At 42.4% G+C, this 17,167-nt stretch overlaps 1 protein-coding gene across 3 annotated transcripts in view; it reads left to right on the top strand.

Annotated features, from left to right (window-relative positions):
• CCDC85A (coiled-coil domain containing 85A) overlaps positions 1-15,408 on the top strand; it is an 83,023-nt gene extending 67,615 nt beyond the window's left edge. For 2 of the 3 annotated variants that reach the window (XM_072857524.1, XM_072857523.1), the window contains one exon: positions 13,450-15,408. In XM_072857524.1, the coding sequence (XP_072713625.1) occupies positions 13,450-13,499 (50 nt within the window). In that variant the 3' untranslated portion in view covers positions 13,500-15,408. Of the gene's footprint in view, positions 1-6,179; positions 6,300-13,449 lie in introns of all 3 variants that reach the window. The other variant, XM_072857525.1, reaches the window with a different exon arrangement.
• Positions 15,409-17,167: the final 1,759 nt, after the last annotated feature.

The following is a 17,167-nucleotide window of genomic DNA, read 5'->3' as shown; positions in this document are numbered from 1 at the left end:
GAAACTACAGCATCACTGTGGATTGAGTTTTGCCGCTAACGTATTAAAAAAAAAAAAAAGATAGTATGGCCAGTGCTCTAGTCAGAACATAGTGTCTGTGCATATTGTAATGAAGATACTCAGCAATAATTAAGAAAATATGTAGGGACCAAAAAATGGATTCAGATCCCAGTTACAGCTTCCTGGGCTGTGACAGGTCTGTTATGTCAGTGAGTAACTTCAGCTAACTGAAAACAGGAGTGTCCTCCCAGACTTGATGTGGTGCGTAACTGCTATCCGTGCCTTATGCTGGGGGAAGTAAAATCAAGATCTGGCATCCACATGTCAATTAACTGAAGATATCCCTGAATTTTTGTAGGGGTAGTATTTCAGGGCTGATAAGCTCAGCTGAAATGTTATGGAAGTGTGGACATCTGTCATATAATGACAGTTGAATGCATTTGCAAAAGATATACTTGGCAAGCTACCCAATTTAAATTGCTTCAGTTGTTTTTTCATGGGAGGAGGGAGCAAGAGGCAGAGATGGAGAATTGTCAGACGCTTCCCCTTTCTAACTCTTTGTCCTTGTAATTTAGCTTTACCTTTTAGTGAAGGGGAAAGGAGGTATTGCCAGGATGCTGCTTTATGAGCGAACAAACTGCATAGGTCAGTGGGGCTGGAGGCTGGATGCGGGGAGCTGAGCTCCCAACTTCCACAGCGTGCAGCACCTAAGCCATGAGGCAGCTGTGGTGCAAGGCTGCACCAGAGCCCTTCTGCTCTCTTGCACACAGGCTTTTCTGCCTCCGTTTCCTCATTCTTTCCTTTACAAGTCTTTTAGTCCTTTTCCATCTCTTCTTGTTGTTTCTCTTTCAATTCCACTGTTGCTTCAGGTGCTTTTTTTTTTTTGGTTTTGCATCCTTGCTAGCCTTTTCCAGTCCTGGTACGTTTAAGTGTGAAATGGCAGACGTGACCCTTAGGCACACACTAGTTTATTTTTAAGCACTTCCAACACTTTCCATTTCCCTCTTTCTTCCCCCTTCCGTTAGATTATCACATTTTATGTCAATGCATTTCCAAATCTTTCAAAAAACATTTTGCTGAGATCTGTGTTTTTTATTTTCCCTCTGCATGGCATGGTTTTAGTTATAAATCTAATTAGAAAATGGGAACTGTTTGGTTAGTATTTTTTTTGTAAAATCTGTGTCACAGTCCAATAATGTTTGTCTCCTCCCTTCCATAGCACGTAGAAGAATAGGGAATCCTTCAACCAAAATGTAATTAAAACCGATTGAACAAACCCATGTTACCTAATCATGTCATCAAATATTTGCTGAAAGTAAATCAACGGCATCCACCCACCCTGTTCCTTCATGTGCTCTCATCCTCTGTTTAAATTAATAGGTCATTAATGGAGTGACTTCAGTTTACAACAGCTGACCAGCGTCTTTGTCTCAGGGTGTCCTAAGCATAGTGCTTGGTTGGCATGGGCAGGCTGAATGGCAAGAGCTTATGGGCTTGATGTTACAAAGATACAAACTCAAGAAAAACACGGTGTACAAAAAGAGTTGCAGTTCAGAGAGAAGGACAGATTATTATTTTTCCACAGTAATTTCTGAAAGTCTGGAATTACTTTGTACTTATGATTTCTAGTAGAGTCCACTGAATCTCCCAGATATTAAATAGTGGTGGTCTTTATGTGTGTGGCCTCCAAGATTTGGAGGTGCTACAGCCCAGAGCCTTTTTCTCTTACAGGTTCATTAGCAAAAGAGGTTTATGAAAGGCCTGCTGAAAACGGTTGTTTCGGAAGGTGTGTAGCCAGCAATGGTTTTGGATACTCAGAAATCTGAGTGTGCTTCAAATATGCTATGAGGATATGTGGATTTCAGCAGCAATGTGCAGAAGTAGAGGTTTCTACTGAGGTCTTTGAGAACGGGAATTATAGTGAATAACTGCAGCATATTAAAATTGTGTGTTGTAATTGACAGGAATGTTCCCTAAAAAAATTGTTGCTGTTTTGTTTAGTGCGCTATTAATCCAGCAGAGCAACATACTGCAGCTTATTGCTTTCTGGTTTTCCTTTCTCCTGCCTGTTTGAAACAAGCTGACAAACACAGCCTGTGTTTTCTTTGAGCTAACGGGGAAATTGAGGGCTGAGGAAATCAGAAAAAAGCTTTGAAAATCAGGTAGTGATTGAACTGGCATGGCAGTTACCCAGCAGGAAGGATATACTTCCCGGTAAACCACTTGCCTCTGGGATAAAAGGCAGCTGGAGAACGAGGTCTTGTGTGTTTGCTGGGGTAGGTCTCCGATGGTAAGTGAACAGAGCAGTGCCCAGTGGACAGGAAAATCGTGTTCTCTCTGAAGCTTTGGTGAGGTGACTGCAAGTGTCCTTGGGGCATAGAGATGGATTGTGTTTTTTCCTCCTCGGCTATCCCTGCATGCCGTGGGGAGGTTGAGAGTCAGGCAGCAAGCGGCATGCTTCCTCCGGAGGGGCTGGCAGATAAACTGCCACTGACTTGAGCTATGTAGTGTGCTTTGCAGTACAGTGGTATTCATTCATGACTGTCCTTATCAACAGTACGGATTGAAAAAATGATGTTTTCTACTGGCTCAAGTAGAAAGGCTCATGATTAGTTCTCTCCATCAAAGAGTATCCTGTTCTACACAGGGGTCTTTATTCTGTCCATGACCAGAGTACAGTGCAGGGTTTGCCTCTGGCGCTATGGGAGAATGGCCCTGAGTATCCTTAACATTTTGCAGTCAGTGTGAGAGAGATGCTAAATTTCCATTCATCTAATTTTTTGTTATGTGATATTATGGGGTTGAGTCAGATTTCCAGACTCAACGCGACTAGAGTTGCATGTTGGCATTAGATATTTTGTAGATTTACTTGCAACAGAAAATGGATCTGCACATTTAGTGATTGCAGTTCCCTCTATTATCTTTGTGGCAAAACGTACAGGAGATATTATGTGGTTTTTACCTGCTTCAGACAAGATGCCTTCTGCAGCGGTATGATCTGCACGCAGTACACGTTAGACTCGGAGGAGGCAACATGCAAACCATGCTTTAGCTTGGGCACGAGAGCTGGACAGGGGCAGTAGGGAAGGTTAGCAGTGTAGGATGAGCAAAAAAACCCCAATTCTTCCTCAGACGTTGGCATTGTGCAGCACTGTTTATTCAAAATGACTCAAGATATTTAAAGTCAATACAGTTTGCAGCACTATGGAGACAGAACTTCATCCCTGCAGTCTGATTTGGTTCCGTTTCCACAGCTTTGTTACTGGATAATAAATGAAAAGATCCGTCTAAAACATGTGGACACATGGGATGCCTGCTTTGAGTGGCTGAATGCAAATGCTGCGTATAGAGCTAGAGAAGAGGAGAAAGGGAACAGGATTTCTCCTCCCGTCCTCAAGGTCCTGCTCAGGATCCAGTTGTAATCTGGGTTGGGCAGTGGCAGAGAAGAGACTCAGTGCAAGGAAACAGGTCAAGTTTTGGTGGAAGGTTAAACATTGCCATGCTCCCCACTGGCAAGCAGCAGCTGTGATGATAGGTCTGAAAAGCACACTTTTCTAGTCTCCTAAGGCACCTTGTTTTCAGACACTGCCGCTTTGGCAAAGTGCCTTTTCCTCTTGTTTTGCTTCACTGCCTCAGAAACTTGTAATGCAGTCAGTAGTGCTGAAGTGTCTTCAGACTCACAGGACTTGCTGAGGAACAGGAGACCCACGTTCAGGCTGGTCCCATCCCCATCATCTGCTGGAATAAGCTTCCTCCAAAGAAAGCAGAAGCTGTACTGCCTCTGTGGAGTGGCATCATCTGAGATGAGAAATCCCTGAGCTGGAGGATGGGGCTTCAGGGCTGCAAAACCTGCTTTATTTTTTAAGAAAAGCTTAGTCTCTTACCAAGGACAGAGGGAGGAAGGAGAAGGATTTCCACCGGGGAAATACTAATTTTCAGTCTCCTACCAACATGTGTTGAGAATGCTGTCTGCTTAAAGCAATGCATTCACAACAAGTTTCTCGTTCTCATAAAGGGAGACAAAAACGTGCTGCATATGGCACAGAAGAGGCTGTGGAGAACAGCTGCCTGGAGGAAGGCCTGAACTCTGACAGCAGCACAATTCGCAGGACTTGTGAATTTTCTCATATTTGGGAGGCTTTAGATGTACAATCTGTACTAATTTTCCCAGCATTTTAATAGCATTATTTATATTTTGCTATTCAAAACTGACAAAAATCTTTGCTGGCCCTGGAGTCAGTAAAGAAACAGAATACTTTGACTTATAAAAAAACCAAAGCTGTCTGAGGGAATTTATCCTAAACAGAATTGCTCCAATCTGCTTTATTACCCCTTTTCTTTCCTCTTTCATTTCCTTTCCCAAAGTATAGCATTAAGTCTGCCCAGTCACTAACAGATCTATAAATCCTTCTCAAAGAAAAATAAGTCCTAAATCTCCCTCCATACATCACAGCAAATTGATAATAGTCATTGCTGTGGAGAATTGTAGGATGATACACTGCACGCTGCCCTAAGTGTGTGCCGGTATTGTCAGCCTAGTTATGAGACCCATTAGTGCCCACTATTGCGGTTTACACTGCATCCATTGCTTGGCAGGAGGGCGGCACTGGAAGACAAGCTCGTGTACCAAATGGGGTTTCATATTCAGACTCAAGATACCTTTTCCATGGGCTTAGCATATGCAGCATTCTCTCTTTTTTTTTCTTTTTTTTTTTTAATAGTTTTTAGGGGGTTTTTTTGAATATGTGAGGTTCAGTCCTGCAGATGATTGCTGGGATCAAGTCTATCACGTTCAGTAGTTGCAAAGGTTCTCTCTGCGATGTGCCGCTTTGGCACTGCTGTGAGCCATGCAGTGAGCCTGCTGCGAGCCAGCAGGTTACAAAGGCCTGGGCATATCCTCATGAAATCATGCACAGCATATAAACTTGCTTTGGACTGGGGTACTTTTCTGTTAAACATTTTCAGGCAGAGTGGATCTGTGAAGTTCAGCCTCATGTCATCTCTGTGTGCCCTTTTTCTCCCACACCCACCTTCATCTTTCCTATTGTTTAGATTATAGACACCCCCAAAAAGACTGCAGTGTGCTATGTGCTTGCTCAGCAGGGCAAATTAGTGCACATCGGGGCACTGATTCTGATCAGAGGCTCTTTCCACTGTCATTATTTTTCCTTCAGAAATGCATTTCCCACACAATCCAGCAGGAATTACTGCTACATTATTTCTTAATGTTTCCTACAGTGTTTCTTACTCTGCAAGAAAGGAACTTTTCATCTCTTAATCTTTGAAATGTTTTTCTTCTTTATATTTATCTTTTTTTTTTTTTATAAACAAAATTCTGCATGAAGAATGACAGCGAAGAGCAGGTGGGGTTGAAAGCACCTCGGAAGTGTCTACTTAGGCCGTCTCTGTCGCTGCAGCTATCACATTGCTGTCCATGAATGCAGCAGGGGTATTTTTAGCACTCCTCTGAAGCAGGCTGCTTGGTCAGGTTACCTCGGCACTGCAGTCACTCCAGGAGATGCTTTACATCCTTGCAAAGTTTGAGGTGACTGAGCTGTAAGAGTTTAGGTAGCTTGCATTTGTTTGACAGTGTCCTGAAGAACCCTTCTAGGTGTTCACTGGGAGGAAAAAGCCCCTGAGGTTGTCACTGTTGGGTATAAATTGACACCTCGCAGGCAAGCAGGGGAACGTGCCCTTGCACCAGAGCAGCCAGCGGCAGGGAAGGAGTGAGCTGGCAGCCCGGAGCTCCTGGCTCCTTCCCTGGTCGGCTGCGGCTGAGCTGGTGTTGCAAACCTTGCAGCAACGTTTAAAAATGTGAGTTTTATTGAAGGAACAACCTCCAGAATTATTGGACGTTCTCAAAACCTTCCTCTGGAGTTGAAATCATCTCTCTGAACCTCACAGCACTTTTCTGAGGCAACATACATGCAGAAGAAATTTTCTTACTATGTCCTGATTTTCCAGATGCACACCCTTGAGGGCCAGAGTGTTTGGGTGACACTCAGCAGTAGCACTTGAGCTACCTCACGTGGATCTTGGTTACTGTGGCACAGAAAGAGGGGACTTGGAGTGAAACATGCCTTCAGTGCTTCTCAGCTTTAAAAAAAAAAAAATTGACATCTGTTTTAATTAGTTACCAACCCTTTTCTTTATTAAAAAGTTTTTAATTTTTTGTGAAGGATCCCATTAGGATGCCAGGAGGGGCGGAGGGGAGTTACTGCTCTGCAAACGAGCCAGCTAGCGTCAGTGGACATGGCTCAGCCTCTCAGCAGTCTGACTCAGTGGTAAATGCTCTGAAGGTAACGCTCCTCCGGTACAGTCCATGCAAAACGTCGTGTCTGTTACTCAACACGTGTCGTATTGTCCTGGCAACATTCCTGTGGACACCACTGGGATGTTACTGTCATGAACGGGATTGTTTTTCTGTTTGTCACTCATTGCATCTGTGGACTCTGTGTTTCTCGGGGCAGGGATCTGGCCCTTACAGTGGGGGTGATGCCAGCTGTAGCTGCTCTCCAAAGTACTTACACTTGTACAGTTTTTCTTTGAAGCTGAAAGCAGTGTTTTTCTGAATAAGGAAGTCGTTCTACTTCAACTAGGATGCATAATTGTTCTCCAGTGGAATATAACGGATTCCTGTAACCCATGCAGAGAGTAATACTTTAATGCAAAGATAAAGCCAATGCGCATGGTATACTCATAATAAAAATAGCAGAACTTTGGGCTGAAGACTATGCATCGTGATCCCAAGGTCAGTGTTGAAACTTCTTTGAGAGCAGATGTGATTTACTCTGAAGTCAGGGTTGGATTGCAAAGACCTGTGTTGCATTGATAAACAGCAATTGACACAAGCAATCAGAGGGGCAAATTTGCAAGTTCTTACCTATGTCAACAGTGAAACTGTTGCAATTAATGAAACTTAGAAAGCTGTTACAAGAGGCAATGGTTTATCAGGTGATCTGAACAACAAGTGGCTGAGTTCACTGTCCCACTGCAGCATGGGCATCAGCTCTGTCCACGCTCCTCTGGAGAGGATTAAAAACTGGTGGTGGGCTGAGCAGAGAGCAGGGACTCCGTATTCCTGTCTCCTAACACTGGCTCTGACGTGATTATTTGCTGGTTCTTTGTGCACGTCTTCTCTCCTGTACTTCACTCATTAGCTAAACTGCTTTAATATTCATTCAGTTAAGTGGGTGTTATTCCCCACTTATACAAATGTTGCAGGGACATACTGGTTACTTGGAGGGGGTAGGTTTGCACTCCTTCAGGGGAGAACTGGAAGGGACTTTGGTAGACATTTGCTCTGTTTTTGAGCTTCATGGAGGTGCACGGTAAGAGATCAGTAGTGCTGTTGACTTGCCTGGACATCTGAGTTTATGCGCAGGGTGATTACCTTCCACATGGCTGGGTGACATTGACTTCTCCTCTGTGAAGTCTGAGGAAATAGGTTTATGCAAGTGAGCTGTGCACAAATTACAGCAATTGGATCCCTTCCTGTAACGTAAAACCCAGACGCAGGGCTTCACCGCAGCCACCTCACCTGTTTTTCTGGCTTCCAAAGAGGGGAAGCAGCAGCAGAGTGCTTGAGCCCCTCTCTACGTGCACACAATTGAAGGTCCCCTCTCTAATGGCCACCCCTGACCATGTCCCCATCGGCAGCACTCTGCCCGTGAGTGCGCTGGTCTCGCCCTTGTACAGGAGAGGTACGATGTTCCTGGCTGCTGAGGAGTGCCCGGTTCAGCAGCGCTCAAGGTCCTGTGTGCATCTGCCGGATATTTCCCCTACTGTTGCCAAGAAAATAAATCTATGCGTAGTAATTTTGTCAAGAGATCATGCATAATTATCAAAAAAAGCCTTCTGTAGTTGTCTTAAAATACCCATTGGCAAAGACGCTTCCCTGAATGGAACATTTAACAACATGCTTTTGACAACCTGTAATAGCTGGTTGGTGTAAGTAAAATATTTGAACAATGGCTGATACTTTGGTTGCTGAAATGGATTGATAAGAAATACACAGAATGTAGTTCAATATGATGTGAAAGCTCAGCTTTTAGTTTGCTAGGAGGTATTGCAGCAGGCAGAAATAGATATAAATGATACCGTTATATTCGAAATGGAAAGTGAGCTGTCAGCTAAACAGACTGCCCACCCACCTTCCCCATCCCCAGCCAGGGAGGAGACCCTGCTGTTTCCCAGAGTGAACCATATGGGTTTGATCCTGCCTTTCTGGGGAATGCAGAGCTCCCACTTGCATCACTTAGCACAATCAGATGCAGGGTGAAGAACAAGCCAAAGGAGCCTGCTTTTCTTTACAAATTTGGCAATTTGGAATTCCTGCAAAAAAGTAATAGTCTCTGTTACAAAACCTCATTGTTAGTGCAATCCCCTTCTGCACAGCAAGAAATCTAAAGAGCAGGAATGTATTTTAAAGGGACAGATCCATAAGAAAATAGAGGGAGGTCATTGCTAAAAATCGTGCTGTTTTTTTTCCTGAGCAATGAGGAGGCTTTAAAAAAAAAAAAAAAAATTACCTGTGACTCTCCCACTGGTGGAGGCAGTGGTGAAGGAGGGAGAAGAGCTTTGCCATGCAGCTGGTCTGTTAAAGGCTCTTCCATGACCTGATCCCTCATGCAGGGTGGTTGAAAGAAGAAGTTGCCATGTGTGTCCCCCCATGCCTGGGCCTTGGCGATCTTCCCCACCGTGCCAGTGGTTATGGGATTGTTCCCTATGTGCGAGTATCGCTAGGGATATATAAGTAGTTATTTCATATGGCAGGATGTGTTAATTTCTTTTTGCAAGTTGTATATGACCAAACTGCATGCTTGTGCATGGAGATGTGCATATTCCACATAGGTTTGCTTTGCAGACCAGGATTTATATTTACGGAATGATGATTGTTACCTAGTCTGACTGCCTGAATAACCAAGGGCACAGGCTTACCTGCGAAACTTGCATCAGGCTTTCCTGTCCTGACGTCAGTGTCACCTACTGGAAGCTCCACTATGCTATCTACAAGTTGAAGTGAGGTATGCTTTAATTGAAGACAAGGTCTGAGGCTAAATATAGGAGTTGCTGCAGAAAAGTGAGTGTTCTGTGGTACCCAGGAGGTCAGGCAAGAAGATTTAATGAGCCCTCCTGCCCTGAAATCCAGAGCACTGTAATCAGTCTAATTATCTTTAAATGCAATTGGTCAGTTATATATGTATGCCCATACTCAGAAAGGACCCATGAAAGCCTAAATATACTACTGCTCTTATTTGTGGCTGCAAAACAAATTTGTAAAAAATTTGTTTTTTACACCCCACCCCACCTCCCCCTTTTTTAAAAAAAAACCCCCATACCCTTGTCTTGGAAGCTCAGGAAAATATAAATCAGCAGGCTGTTAAAGACTCTTACCACTACTTTAGTGAGACAGAAAAAGCTGTGGCTGGAGAAATGTGCAGTGTAAGTTTAAGGTGTTTAATTTTATATTCCATATTGAGCCTGGAAACACCTGAAGGTGCGAAGTATTTTTTGTTTAAATGCTGACAGTATGCCCTTGAAGATTTTATATGGAAATTAAGTCAATTACTGTTTCTGTAATGCAATTACTGTTTTATTAGGAACACTATAATTTTAACGTGTTAGTATTGATCAGAAAAATCTATGTCTGATAATACATCTGGGATAAAGTACTGTACGACTCAGCTGACCTGAATTTATCCTTCATAAGAATAAAATTTGGCAAGTATGATGAAGTCTGGCAGCCTCAGTTTCCCCATCGGTACAATGGCACCTATGTGTTTTCTTGCCTACACTATTGCTTTGCAATTTATGGATAGAAAAGCAGTTTCTAACTAATACATATTTAATAGTAATCCATAAAAGTTCTTGTGATGTAAGTAATGCTACTTCTAAAATGCTAACGTACTAAATTTGACATTATCAATTCATTTATGTAAATCCCAAATATATACTTGTATTCTGCCTTGTCTCTTTGTTCCCCAGCCATTCAAAGCTCTGCCACTGGCATTGAAATGCTACCTTTTCTTCTGACTTTTATGATCTATGTCTGATTTGACTATTAATATATTATTATACTTTTTAAATAGTTGGTTATTTCCTTTCTGGTTTTACTTTTCTTATATTCATCTAGTCCATGTTACAAGTACAGTGGGTGTGTGGATGTTACAAGTACAGTGGATGAACTAATTATAATGTTTCTTTTCTTTTGCATTCTCATTGCAGTTCCTCCCAGTTTGTAGCTCACTGTTTTGCTGCAGCTTTATGCGCTGTGGGTGTTTTACACGAAACATTTGCCACGGCATCGTTTAGCCTTTGAAAACAGTGGAATGATGACAAGTTTCATTTTGGGCGCTATAATTTTCAGGCATAGTCTTAATTGGTACTGAAATGCCATTTGGATGTATAGCTCATGTTGTATGAACTTTATGGTGTTGTATGATCAGGTTGATATTTTATCAAGGTAACGGATGTGCGAATTCTCTTCTCAGGATGTGCATATGGTATTGGTACCACCTCATCAACAACATATTTGGGAATGTTTTTGCTTTGTATTTATATACTTGCATTGTCTTAGGAGAATGTAGCAATACGTAGCAGTGGGTTTAGAGGTAGTTTATCATGTATTAGTGAGCGTGGAGGTAATTTCAAAGCACAGGAATGTTTGAATTAATGATTCAAATTCATGATTTTCCTCAGGCTACCGGTAAGTTTTGTTCACAGGGCTGCAGCACGCTCACTTGGGCTGGGAGCCAAAGGGAAGACGGGATGTGCCATATGGGATTGGTAGGGTGGCTGGGCAAGAGGGGTCAGGGAGCCCAGAGATCTCCGTGAGTATTTCATGCTGCACATGAAGTATGCACGGGCCTTGAATGCTACCACAGCTGGCAGGTGACGTAGCTGCTGTCATCTGCAGTTAGGGTGCAGGTTTCTGCCTGGCTTCCAGGGAGATTTCTCCCTCCTTTCACTCCGGTGTGTTGGAAGTAAGCTAGAAATGAATCGCCATGACTGTATCGTGAACCTCATAGCTGTCCTTTATTCAGTCAAGGTTTCTGCTGAAATTTTGAGTGAAGTTTTTGGTACTGGGCTTTTTACTCTGTCGTAACTATTTAAAACGCATTCAGGAATGCATAAGTATTACATTTTCTCTTGAGTGCTTGTAAATGCAAAGTAATTCTATTACTGCTGCTTATGACAAGTTAGTGTGGAACTAGTGAACTGAGAATAAAACAACCCTATATACAAATCCAAAATGCACATACAATGCAGAGGGCCAAACAGATATGTGCACAGAACACAGCGGTATGTACAGCTATCATGACCGTGCAAAGAACTGCCAGCACAAAAGTGTGGTGATAAATTCGGAGAAATTTAGCCTATATCATCCTGTGTTTCTGAAAAGGAGGCAAATAAAATTACTGTGATGCCTTCGAGACCCAGGTATCTGTTGCACTGTATGCACAAGCAAAAGTGGTTGCTGATAAAGATTTCTCCATTTCCCACCCATAAAAATGGCATGAGTATTCCTTTTGACCCTACCTTGTCAATTCTGCTTAGGATGCTGGCTTTCCAGGGCTGTCTTCTATGTGTTTGTCCCTTCCTAGCAATCAGGGGTCATTCGTTCACCTGGAAATAAAGGACTTTGGGAAGCGTCACCGTTTATTATTGTGTCAGCATTAGCTGCTTGGTAAATATTGTCTAATGTTTATTGACCAGAAAAATTGTTGAAATTGTAGGTACAATGTGCCTTCTCACAAAAGCTATCCAAGAGGTCTTCTTGATAATATGAAGTTAGGAACATCAGCAACCAAACGTCGGAAAGAAACGCCTGTCTCATCAAATCCAGCCCTCTGCCGTTTCCAATGGCTCAGCCAAAGGCAGCTGATTTGGGAGGTTTCACTGAAAACCCATTTTTCATGCTTTCACCATGGCACAGTGTTTCACAATACAGCAAACATAGCTAAAACACATGCGTATTTTTATGATGATAACATGATTCCACCCGTTTTCCTCCTGATTTCAGGCTGCAAGATTCTGGTCAAATGGAAAGTTTGCAGGGTTTGGGTTATGCCCAAACCCATTAGTATTAGAGACAGTTCCCTTTAAAGGACTTCAATTTGTTTGGCCCTGTGTAGTAAGACTGTAGTCTTATTGCTTCCAATCTTGGAGTGTTTCTGTTTCTCATGCTTATACTCAGGTTTTCTTCAGCAAAGGCTAGAGGAACGGGATTATTTTCCCATCTCTTGCACAGCATAACAGTAGGGCCTTGGGGTTGTTCTGCCTTTGCTCATCAGCTGTAGGAACCAGGGCTGGTGGTGTCTTTTCAGGGTGTCGACTTCCCAGGATCCAGCTGCTTTGTGTTTATTCAGTTCCAGCTAATGCAATCTCTGTTCACTCCTGGGCTTTAGGCACTGTTAAAATACAAATAATAAATAATGGCAATAGAAAACAGTTTTTGCCTTTCTCGACAGTCATATTGCTATTGCTCCAGAGATTAATGAGTGGTTTAGTAACAGTTATACTTTAGGTGGTTGCTAGTTGATTATTATTAAACAGAAATAATCTTAAATTGCAATACACAGTATGGTGGTAATCACCACTCTTGTTTCTGGTGGCCCCTGGAAGAGGTGCCTGGTGATACGATACAAGCTACTGATTCTCCTGCTTGTAATAGGTCAATCTTTTTATAAATCATTATAAAATACTTTCCTAAATTTTTTTTTGTATAATTTCTCTGAATTTTTAATTCCATAACTGTAACATGGATATGATGCAATCATGAATGGGAGTAGATGTGAGTACGAGGAAGGAAACCTTTATAACCTATAGCCCACGCTAAGAAAAAAATTGCTAACTTCTACTAAATTGTAGATTTTGCTCTGGTTCAACAAAACACACAAGCATTTATAGAACATTGACTACATGCACAATTCCTCTGATCTCAAGGAATAACAAATGAAATAAAATAAACACTTTTAATGCCTTGCTTGATTTTAAGAGAACAAGTAAATTTTGAAAAAGGGGAGAACTGCTCTGTGCTTTTTAAACTAGAAATGTGTAGACTCCTCTGGTCTGAGCTTTGTGCTTCTGAATTACGTTCTGCAAGAGATGTGGTTTGGGAAATAGTGGAACAAAGTTTCAGTTGAGGCCTGTAAATGTCCTCGGTCTTGTATCTGAAGCACAAAATATCCTGGTGATGCACGTGCTAGCTCATTTGTCTCCGTTTTTAATCATTTTTACCTAGAAGCATGTGCTTTCTGTGTTCAGAAGGAATGTTGTATCCCTTGAGAAATATTCTCTTCTCCTGTCGTGTGTCCCTCCCCTCTGTCCTTACCTGTGCTGCATGGTCTGCTTAATGAACGTGTGGCGTTTCCAGATGCATGTCTATATGAACGCCAGTACGTCTTAACTGGTTGTAATGAGATCTCTTTCCATCCCTCCCTTTAGGTTGTGTGGCGGAAACTTGGAGATGCTGCAGGGTCGTGCCCTGGAATTAGACAACATTTGTCAGGAAATCAGTATAAAGGACCTATGTAAAAGGCCCTGAGCAAGTCCTCTCTCTGAAGAGAAGGAGTTTGAACTGCTGATGAGAGAGAAAGAACTGACTGTGTCCACAGCCACTTCCCAGCTGACGACGGGGTGTCTGTATGCACTACAAGAGACTTCGTTGGAAACTAGTAGAGATTCTGCACAGAGGTCTTTCAGAGGAGCTGTGTTGTCAGTGCTCCCCAAATACTGCTGGTTTGGTATACTGCTAGTGAAATGCTGCCGCTGCATCGTCACTTCAATACACCACATTTAGAAGCACTGAGGTATTTCCATCCTAACTAAAAGATAATTGGGATTCTGCAGGAGTTACATGAAATAAGTTTTATTTTGGTTAGTTACAGTGAATCTCTAGTAAGTCTGAACAAATTTTCCACTGGATTTAACAGAGGTTTTTCACCAGACTGGAGAGACGTTGATAAACTGTGCCTTTGGTCTCCACAGTTTTGAGAAAGTCACTTCTTAGTAACTCACACTTCAGTCTGTAAAATATTGGTTAATGGTGCTTAGGCAATTTCCAGATGATTTTTTTGCTTTGGTAGAATACCTGCCTTTGGAGGTGCTAAAAGGACCATAAAGTCTCCTAACCAGCCAGTAGTGTAGCATAACTACAGTACTTGTAGTGAAACACAATTTCTTTCTAAATGAAAGTAAAGATAGCTTTCTTTTCAATTAACTTTGATGCACATCTTCTGAAGACGTGTACGATGTTTTGAGCCCTTTAATGAACAGAATACTTAGGTATCACTATTACAGGTCTCAAATCAGAATTTTCATCAGAGTTTTTTTTTTTGGAAAGTACTTTCCAATTGTCAGGATGCTAATTTCTACTGTTTAATTTAGAGACATGCTGGTTTATTTAACAAGAGTCTATAAGGATCTAAAAGATTGCACTGCATTATAAAAAAAAGCTTTTCTTGCCACTGTAGCGTTCTTTCAAAGAAAAAGGTTTTATTATACTCAGAGCATGTCTTTCATTATTATGAGGCAGAAAGCTCTTGTTCAGATTGCCTGAGATTTGACCAGATGGCGCCCTAGATGTGCTTAGTTTATTTTTATCTACGTGTATGATACTAGTTGTGTGTATTGAATTGCAATGATAGGTATTTTGTGTATATCTAAAAGCAATGATAGTTTCATGTATGAATGTGCAACAGGCTTGTGACTGAATGCTGTTGCTTAACTTTTTACCATAGCTGAGCATCAAAAAGACTAATAAAAGTTTAAAAAAAAAAAAAAAAAAAAAAGGAATGCAACAATTCCTGGGTTTCTGGTTTGTTCTTGGTTACTAAGATTTGAGCCAAAGTCAGAACCTCTGTTTTCTCTGAGCTTGCAACGTGCTGTATTCGTGAGCTATTTGCAGTGGAATGTAGCTCGGTTGCTGTACAATCTTTTGTTATATAGGAGTATGATGTAAATCGGCTAACTGTCTTCAGAAAAAGTGTGTTAATTTGCAGCAGTAATTCTATTGGTTTCTGTTGTTATTTTTACTTGGTACCATTTGACATAAGGCCTCTGATCCAGCATTGCTTTCTCGGGCAAAACTCCTGTTCACTCCATCTCCTTGAGTTGGAAATGCAGAATCCGGCCTTCCATTTTGAAACACTGCACTCTTGCGTAATTTCTTCTATATTACCTAGCCCAAACAGTTGTCTGTTATCTTTACATGTTGTTTTCTCCCATACATATTGTTTGCATAGTTAAACTTCAATTGTTGTATTCCTATATATCTATATATATGTATGAAAAAATGTAAAACATGTACTTGTGCCTGCAGTATGTACGTGCAGGGGCTAATTTGAGGGACACTGGTCTTTTGACACTACACTTGTGTAAATTTTGATACTGTATTAAAACTATTTTTTTACAGTTCTGCATACGATTGGGTATCAAGTATCTGTGTTCATCTTAGCAACGGTAATAAATTATAGAATCTCACCGTCGTTTGCTCTCTTTTAATGACCAAAGCCGTGAGGTGCTTGGGCTCACATGCATTTCTCTTTGAAAGGAGCTGTTTGAAATGTTTCCTGCTTGGTTGAGAAATTAGCTGCATGTTGTGGATTTTTGTTCACTTTCTCTCCAGGTGTCTTAAAATATCCCAGATATGTGGACTTGCTTATATCTTTTATGCTAACTGAGGTAGCTACTGTATGTATTATATACAGACAGCGGGGTGCTGCGCGGCAGCTCCAGGTTGCCACCAGCCGCATGCCCCAGGTGCAATGCATTAAATCCCCAGCTGTGCTGCAAGGGCAGCCCCAGGGCACCTGTGCGGGGCCCTTCCTCCCCCCTTCTTGCACAGGGCGGCTTTGAGGTGAGGACAGGGCAATGTGGAGCTCCTGGAGCCATTTTGCTCAGGTAAGAGACACAAGCGTCTTCGTGGAACTGGGGGAGGCTGGTTGTGTCCCGCTGTGTGTCGGTGGCCTCCTGTGCCCACCGCATCTCTGCCCCAGGACCGGGCTCCCTCGTCCCCCAGGACGGTTGCGCATGTTGGGGGAAAGTGCAGCAAAAGGGCTGCCTATTACTGCTTGTTGCAGTGAGCAGAAAACTTGCACTAAATTTTCTGGAAAAAAAATACTTAGTACAATCAATATCTTGAAGCTAATAAGTCCTGTGGGGACTCCTAAAAATACAGCTTACTAAGAGGAGAAAGTGTGCGGTGTGTGGAGAAGAGGGTCAGTGCTCTTGAGGGGTCCTGTAGCCTGCTGATATGTCTCTGCACTAATGAATAAAAATTGCTGTAGTAGTTATGGACCTTCCTCTCATCTGTCTTGCTCTCTGCCCACACGCTTAGGCGTTTTTCAGTAATCGTGCCAAGCCTCATGGACTCCTCATTCAGTTGTTTTTAGCATAATTCTGCTTCAGTCAAAAATTTGCACGTTGTTATGGGGCCATTCCCAGCTTCTGAGCTGAGCATGAATGAGCTATAAAATTAACTATGCAAGTGAATTTTAAATAGCACTTGCATAGCGGATGTAGCGAGTGGATTTTACATTCTGGAGTGGAGAAAAGCTGCTTTGCTGAAGGGTTAGAAGGTAAAGAATGGCAGTTTGTTTTTCAGCAAGTGAATGGTTTCAGTAGAGCCCTTTCCCCAAAGGTTGCAGTTGATGGACATGTTTATGAACACGGCACGAAGCCAGTGTGCCCTTTTTACCATTTTGAGCACAGCCAGCCCAAACAGCCTCTGCGGCATGGGGACAGCACCCGGCCCAATGCTCCTTCATGCTGCCTGAACCTCCAAACACCAAATGCCCCACAGGCTTTCTGTGTTGCTGTCGGGTACCTCGCCAACAAATACTACTCTTGCCAGGGCACTGGTTCGTTTAATTCTTTATACGTTTTTGAAATAAGTCCCAGGGTGGTGTGAATTCTTTATACTGATCTCACCAGTTTGATACAGAAGAAAGTGGCTCAGGCACTCTTTTCCCCCACTTTCAGGGCAGAAAAAAATATTGATGAGACTCTCCTTTATTGTGAATTCCTGCAGAACAGAGTAGCAAATGCAGCTGCCAGGTATATAATACCAAGACCTCCTTATATCTCCACACTCGTGTTTTCCAGGCTCGGGTGAACCATGCACACGGGGACCCCAGCCATGAACGTCCTCAAGCCAGTAGCT

The sequence above is a fragment of the Ciconia boyciana genome, chromosome 3 (genome assembly GCF_034638445.1).
Source record: "Ciconia boyciana chromosome 3, ASM3463844v1, whole genome shotgun sequence".
NCBI classification, from domain to species: Eukaryota; Metazoa; Chordata; class Aves; order Ciconiiformes; family Ciconiidae; genus Ciconia; species Ciconia boyciana.
The sequence above is the reverse complement of the archived record's forward strand: the minus strand, read 5'-3'. Positions and strand labels throughout refer to the sequence as shown.